Genomic DNA, 7,456 nt, shown 5'->3' with positions numbered 1-7,456 from the left:
TCCAAGCCTAAAAAAATACGGTTATTTTAATGTACTATCACAAATATATAATAAGTAGACGGGTATAAGATTGTTACCACCAAAAGGGTACAATTGCCTGCCACTGCCCTTGCCTTCCACAGGCATCCCTCTCCGAGTCTAGAGTAGTTGTACGCCTGCTCTCTATGTATATTCGCCTCTACCTCGTCACCAGAAGCCTTATGTTCGTACTCAATAACACTGCTGCAATAAGGAAAACCTCATGTGCATCCCGCGGGTCCGCTCCACCTTATCAAGCGCGTCAGCAGGATCGGCCCTCAGCTCCGCAATAAACATCTTCATCGCTTCCTCCTTCGTCAGCTTACCGTGATCAAGAAGGATACCCCTGATAGGTAGATGCAGGAGGCATGCCACATCATCAAGTGTGGTGGTAATCTCACCGTGGGGAAGATGAAATGAGGAAGCCTCCAGATCCCATCTCTCCGCAAATGCCATAAGCATCCCGTTATGTATCATCACGTAGCCGACCTGACATAGGTCCCTTAGGTCAGAAGCAGATAAGAAAACTATGGGGATCCCTCTCATGAAATTATTAAAAAATAAAAACGGTTATTAATAAGCAAACTCGGAAACTGTAGAAAATAAATTAATAAGTAGTTACCAAAGAAAATTTACATCTCCCTCCCAGATACGCTTGGGTGCATGATATGCATACCTAGTCAACAGGGATGCATCTACAGGGCCCCCGGGTACCAAACATGCTCCGACACCGGCTGGTCCTCGTGCAACTCCAGAGGTGGCACTAAAGATCATACAACATCTGTCACTGGCACTAGCACAAATGTAGAAGAACTTCCCCGACGACATCTGTGGCGGGTGGCATCTGTGAGGAACACTCAGCATCAACATCATCCCGAGTCCTCCGTAGTGTAGTAGTAGATGGGGAAGGCACGGTTGGAGCAGGTGTAACGGATGGGGAATGTTGTAACGCCCCGATTTCAATATTTATTTTATTACGTATTTAATTGGTGTATTTGGTGCTTAAATTGATATTTTAATCATTATTATACTAATTTGTTAATTTAACTATAATATAATAATAGGGTGGTTTAATTAAATTAGACTTAGCGTGTAATTGGTAGTTGGGGGGTGTACTAAGCCCATTAGCAATATAATAATTGGTAATGTTTTAATAAAAATAACAAGGAATTAAGAGGAAAAAGGAGAGATTAGTGAACACTAGTGAAGAACGTGAAATTCAGAGAGGAGGCTAGGGCAAGAGGTAGAAGAACTCCACCATTGTTGAGGAAAATCAAGCTTCAATCCAAGGTAAGGGGGAGAATGGGTTGTTTAAATGGTGATTAAAACATGAGAGGGTAGTGAGGGTTCCTTCCCCTCTTTAGGTTTCATCATTGATAAGTTTGATTTCTTCCTTGATGTGTGAATTGATTTGATTTGTATGTTGTGCTTCTTGACTAATGATTCTATATGATTTCTGGACGAAATTCTGGTTTGAATTGATGATTTATGATGTGGATTTGGATGTTAGTTGAGTTGTTGTTATGTTTATAAGAGAAACTGGATCTGAATGTATAACTGTCCAACTTGATGAGTAGAAATTGAGTTGTTATCATGTAAAACTGGATGTAGAATAATAGGTAAATGAATCTAGATGAAAGGTATAAGATAATAGGTGAAAATATGTTATTTTAGGCTTAAAATCGCAGACTGGAAGTGATGAAAACAGGTGAGAACAAACTGGTGCGAGTGCAGACCTGGAAAAACAAATTTTCTGTCAGTTTGCGTATGATATGCGTATGGGTTCGGGCCATACGCGTATGAGGGACAAACCCAGGGGCTATACGTGTGTGGTACGTAGCCCCGTCCCAACACAGTGCAGCCTGTCTGGTGGAACACTGATCAGCCACCAATTTCACCTTGTTCCTATGTTCGAATCAATGGAAAAGCATTTCATTCAGTGGTATTTTGAGTCGTTTTAATCTAGTTCTTTTTAGTTTTGATTAATTTTCGCATTTAAGTTTGGTGTGTTATATTTTCTAGTTTTTGTTGTTTTTCCATTGCTTTTGATCTTGTGTTGGTAGTGTTTAAGTTTTGCAGATACAGGACTTGATTCGAGACAAGAAAAAGTGGTTTTTGGCGAGACAGAGCTGTGACACGGCCACCCGTGTCATGTGACACGGCCGTGTCACACTTGCTGAAGGGAAATGGTTGAAATTGTTAAAAGCCAAGAGGTCAGAGATCTGACACGGCCACCCGTGTCCCATGACACAGCCGTGTCAGACGTGCGCGCAGAAAAAGTTTTGTTTTCAACTCTTGGAGTCAGTCACTTAAGGAAGGGCATTATGGACTTTTCGGAGGAGAATAATTGGTGAGAGATATTTAGTCAGTGTTTGGAAAGGAGAAAATCACTTTTTGACGGTCGGAGAACGTGAAAAGAAGGATTGAAAGCACTAGGGTTTGAAGCGAAGAAATCTTCAAGAGCATCCGCGATTGAAGATCAATTTCGATTCATCTTATTGTAATGTCTTCAACCTTAAATTCTGTTATTTTGACAATTGCCATGAGTAGCTAAACTATTACTTGTTAGGGTGATGTCCCTGGATCATGTGATGTAACGAATTATATTTACCGTTGTTTTCAGATTATCTTTATGAAATTCAGTTTATGATTAAAAGTTCTTATTGCTTCATTATATTGGAAAGTATATTGTTGATCTACGATTGGGATTTTGGTCCGACAAACCGACTCAATGCTTTTTAATCATAACGTTATCATTGATAATCACTTAAGAATAAGGGTTTGATGAATAACGATCATTTTATCCGGGCTATGTCTGATAGAATCTTGGTATAAAATTATTGTGATCAGGAATGAGAAGATAGTTTTAATCTCAAGAAGTTTTTCACTAAGGAATTAGGAAAAATCAATGTTCGGTATTGGTAGTTGATAATTTTGTTAGTTAATCTGTCAATCGGTAATTACTTCGTTACAGAGCGATCCATACATCTATCCTAACTTGTCTCCGCATATTTTCTTTAGTCAAATTATTTTAACTATTTCGTTTTGCATAAGTTGTTATTAAAATTAAACATAAAAACCAAACACCCCGATGACTTTTTATTCAATTGCACTGTTCTGAAACATATAATTCCTACGCAGTCCACGAGTTCGATACTTGGGGAATTTACTCTATTATTACTATATCGGTAAAAATAGTACACTTGCTATTTTACCGGTCAAACGCGTATGGAACGCGTATGGAAGGGAGGCCATACGCGTGTGGGAATGTGATACGCGTATGGGAGGAATTTTAATGCAAATTTGGTTCTGGTGATACGCGTATGGGACGCGTAGGGGAAAGGGGCATACGCGTATAGGCTAGCTGTACGCGTATGGTCAGGCTAGTGTGCAGAATTTCCCGTTTTTGTGATTTTCTTTTGATTCTTGAGTAAGATGAATACCTTTCTGAGTTTTCTTGATTAGTAAGACTTAAGTAGACATAGGAAGATCCTAAAAGTTATACTTTGGACATAATATGTTATAATAAGATTGATGTTGATTGTTGTGAATGTTGATTATAAGAACATGAATCATCTTTGTATGTTGTTGAACAAGTTAATAGCCTAAATGGCAATGAGTTGAAGGCTGATGCCTTGTGTTGTTGAATTGCGTTGATTGGATGTCCATATTGCATACATATGTCGTTGAGGGCTTATGCCCTGTTGTTGGCCTGGATTGGCATTGTTGAAGGCTTATGCCTTGTTATTGCCTCTAAATTACTGGCAACTGTTGAGGGCTTATGCTCTGTTGGTACCACATGCATGTAGTGTCCGTAGTTGCATTGTATTTCACCTAATTGATTGTTAATGTCATATATCATTATTGTTGTTGTGTGGTGATGGTGTGAGAATCCGTTTGTGATTGTTGTTTGTATGTGGTGTAAATACTACTCCTTAGCATGTGATATTACACCGTATATTTATTGAATGTAATTCTCACCCCTTTTTTGTTGTTGCATCTGTGCTTCTTCGGGAGTACAAATAACCAGGTACTAGAGTAGTGCTTGGAATTTCGAGTGATACCTAATCGAGTCTTAGGAGTCGCTCTGATACGTATCACGGGAGTTTTGGGATGCGTTATGTTTTTGATTTCCTTTCAGTTCCTTGTTAATTGTTACGTATCTTGATTTTGACATTATTGTTGGACCACTTGTTTAGTGGAGATGATTTATTTGTTGAGGCCTTAGTGCCATGAGAACTAATAAGCTGTTTTAAATTCTGCTGCGGTGTTAGATTTACTTTAATGAAAACTTATTGAATAAAGCGATGTTTTTTTACAAATTTTTAGAAGATGTGACATCTTACTCGTATTACTCTGATTATTTATGTATTTATAATTCATTTATATTAGAAATGGGAAAGTGGGGTGTTACAATTGGTATCAGAGCAGGTCGGTCGGTCCGACCAAGTAGTTGAGTCGCTAATAATCGAGTATTGTTAATCTCGTTATCTTACTATGTTTCTGTTCCAGTGCTTAGTTGAAATGGTTGGACGAAACGATGATGCTATTGCTGCTGCTTTGGAGGCTATGGCTCAAGCTCTAGAACAACAACCGAATGCTGGTGAGAATGCTGGATCTCGCAGTTTGGCTACCTTCTAGAGGGAGAACCCGCTGGTATTCAAAGGCAAGCATGACCCCGATTGAGCATTGGAGTGGTTGAAGGAGATCGAGAGGATCTTCCGCGTAATGGATTGTACTCAGGCACAAAAAGTTCGATATGGGACGCATTTTCTAGCAGTCGAAGCTGACGACTGGTGGCTAGCAACTCTTCAAAGATTAGAAGCTGCAGGTCAAGAGATCACTTGATCTGTGTTCCGAAGAGAGTTTCTGAGGAAGTATTACCCTAAGAGTGTTCGAGGTAAGAAAGAAATTGAGTTCCTCGAAGTCTCGAACTGAAATAGGGGAACATGTCGGTGACTGACTATGCTGCGAAGTTCACTGAATTTGCCAAATTTTATCCATACTTTGATGGGGAGGGTGCAAAATTTTCAAAGTGCATCAAGTTTGAGAATGGATTGCGCTCTGAAATCAAGAAGGCTATAGGGTATCAGCAGATCCGCATTTTTCCTAACTTGGTAGACAGTTGCAGAATTTTCGAGGAAGATAATGCTGCTCACTATAAGATTGTCAATGACAGAAGGGGCAAGCAGAGTCATCAACGTGGCAAGCCTTATGACGCTCCAGCGGGCAAGGGCAAACAGAGGGCTGCTCCGGGCCAGAGAATAAGTGGGGGAGGTGCTCCTGCTCCGATTGTGTGTTTTAAGTGTGGAAAGACTGGTCACAAGAGTACTTACTGCACTGAAGAAGTTAAGAAGTGTTTCCGTTGTGGTAAGACTGGTCATATGATATCTGAATGTAGACATAAAGAAGTGGTTTGTTTTAATTGCAGCGAAGAAGGACACATTGGAAGTCAATGTCAGAGGCCAAAGAAGGCACAAGCTGGTGGTAAGGTGTTCGCGTTGGCTGGTACTCAGACAGGCAATGAGGACAGACTCATTAGAGGTACTTGTTTCATCAATAGTATGCCTTTAATTACCATTATCGATACTGGTGCTACACATTGTTTTATTGCTTTTGAATGCGTTGAAAGATTGAGTCTTGTGCTATCTTCTATGAATGGCGAGATGGTAGTTGAGGTTCCAGCTAAAGGATCTATGACTACATCTCTTGTTTGTTTAAGGTGTCCGTTGTCGATCTTTGACAGGGACTTTGCTGTTGATTTAGTGTGTTTGCTGTTAGCTGGGCTAGACGTAATTTTAGGAATGAATAGGTTAGAATATAACTATGCTCACATCAATTGTTATAACAAGACTGTGAGATTTTCAACTGCCAAAGAGGAAGACGCTGGTTTAGTGTCGTCTAAGCAGGTATGACAGTTGTTGAAAGAAGAAGTAGAGATGTTCTCGTTGATGGCAACATTGTCAATCGAGAATCAGAATATCATCGATGAGCTACCGGTGGTGCGTGAATTTCCTGAAGTTTTTCATGACGAAATTCCTGACGTGCCGCCAGAAAGAGGAATTGAGTTTATGATTGATCTTATACCTGGTACCAGACTTGTTTCTATGGCACCGTACAGGATGTCTGCATCTGAATTGACGGAATTAAAGAAGCAATTAGAGGACTTACATGAGAAGAAGTTTGTCAGACCAAGTGTATCGCCGTGGGGAGCTCCTGTGCTGTTAGTAAAGAAAAAGGATGGAAGCATGAGGCTTTGCGTGGATTATAGACAGTTGAATCAAGTAACAATTAAGAATAAGTACCCGCTACCGAGAATAGATGATTTGATGGACCAATTGGTGGGTGCGAGTGTTTTTAGCAAGATTGATCTGAGGTCGGGTTATCATCAGATTAAAGTTAAAGATGAAGATGTTCAAAAGAAAGCGTTCACAACAAGATATGGACATTATGAGTATTCAGTGATGCCCTTTGGTGTTACAAATGCGCCAAGAGTATTCATCGAGTATCTGAACCGTATTTTCCGTGAGTATTTAGATCAGTTTGCCGTGGTATTCATAGACGACATCTTGATATATTCTAAATCAGAGCAAGAACATTCGGATCATTTGAGGACAGTATTGCAAGTGTTGAAAGAAAGAAAGTTGTATGCGAAGCTGTCCAAGTGTGAATTTTGGTTGAAAGAAGTCAGTTTTCTGGGACATGTCATATCTGGTAGTGGCATTGCTGTAGATCCATCTAAGGTGGATGCTGTGTTACAATGGGAAACTCCGAAGTCAGCTACTGATATTATAAGTTTCTTGGGTTTAGCCGGTTACTACAGACGGTTTATTGAAGGATTTTCTAAGTTGGCACTTCCGTTAACCAAGTTGACGTGTAAGGGTAAAGTGTTCGTATGGGATGCACAATGTGAAGAAAGTTTTGTAGAATTGAAGAAGAGATTGACAAAAGCTCCGGTTTTAACATTACCAAATCTAGGAGAACCTTTCGTGGTTTATTGTGATGCTTCTCTGAAGGGTTTAGGTGGTGTGCTTATGCATAATGGTAAGGTGATTGCTTATGCGCCGAGGCAACTGAGAATTCATGAAAAGAACTACCCTACACATGATCTGGAACTTGCTGCTGTTTTTTCGTACTAAAGATTTGGATACATCATCTTTATGGTTCTAGATTTGAAGTTTATAGTGACCATAAGATTTTAAGTACCTGTTTGACCAGAAGGAGCTGAACATGAAACAACGAAGATGGTTAGAATTGCTGAAAGATTACGATTTTGGGTTGAACTATCATCCCGGTAAAGCAAATGTTGTGGTTGATGCCTTAAGCCGGAAGACCTTGCATATGTCAGCTATGATGGCTAAAGAGTTAGAATTGATCGAACATTTCCGAGATATGAGCTTGGTTTGTGAAGTGACACCGCAGAGTGTTAAGTTGGGAA

The 7,456-nt window shown here is 39.9% G+C and overlaps 1 protein-coding gene across 1 annotated transcript; it reads left to right on the top strand.

Moving 5' to 3' along the window:
* The first annotated feature begins 4,967 nt into the window (after positions 1-4,967).
* LOC131614228 (uncharacterized) lies at positions 4,968-5,933 on the top strand. Its single transcript, XM_058885845.1, has one exon. It carries the CDS (start codon positions 4,968-4,970, stop codon positions 5,931-5,933), a length of 966 nt encoding a protein of 321 aa, XP_058741828.1.
* The last annotated feature ends 1,523 nt before the right edge of the window (positions 5,934-7,456 follow it).

The sequence above is a fragment of the Vicia villosa genome, linkage group LG6, assembly GCF_029867415.1.
Source record: "Vicia villosa cultivar HV-30 ecotype Madison, WI linkage group LG6, Vvil1.0, whole genome shotgun sequence".
NCBI lineage: Eukaryota > Viridiplantae > Streptophyta > Magnoliopsida > Fabales > Fabaceae > Vicia > Vicia villosa.
The sequence above is the reverse complement of the archived record's forward strand: the minus strand, read 5'-3'. Positions and strand labels throughout refer to the sequence as shown.

Excerpts from the sequence above, each read along its gene's own strand:
- LOC131614228 (XM_058885845.1), top strand. The coding sequence starts at position 4,968 with ATGTCGGTGACTGACTATGCTGCGAAGTTCACTGAATTTGCCAAATTT.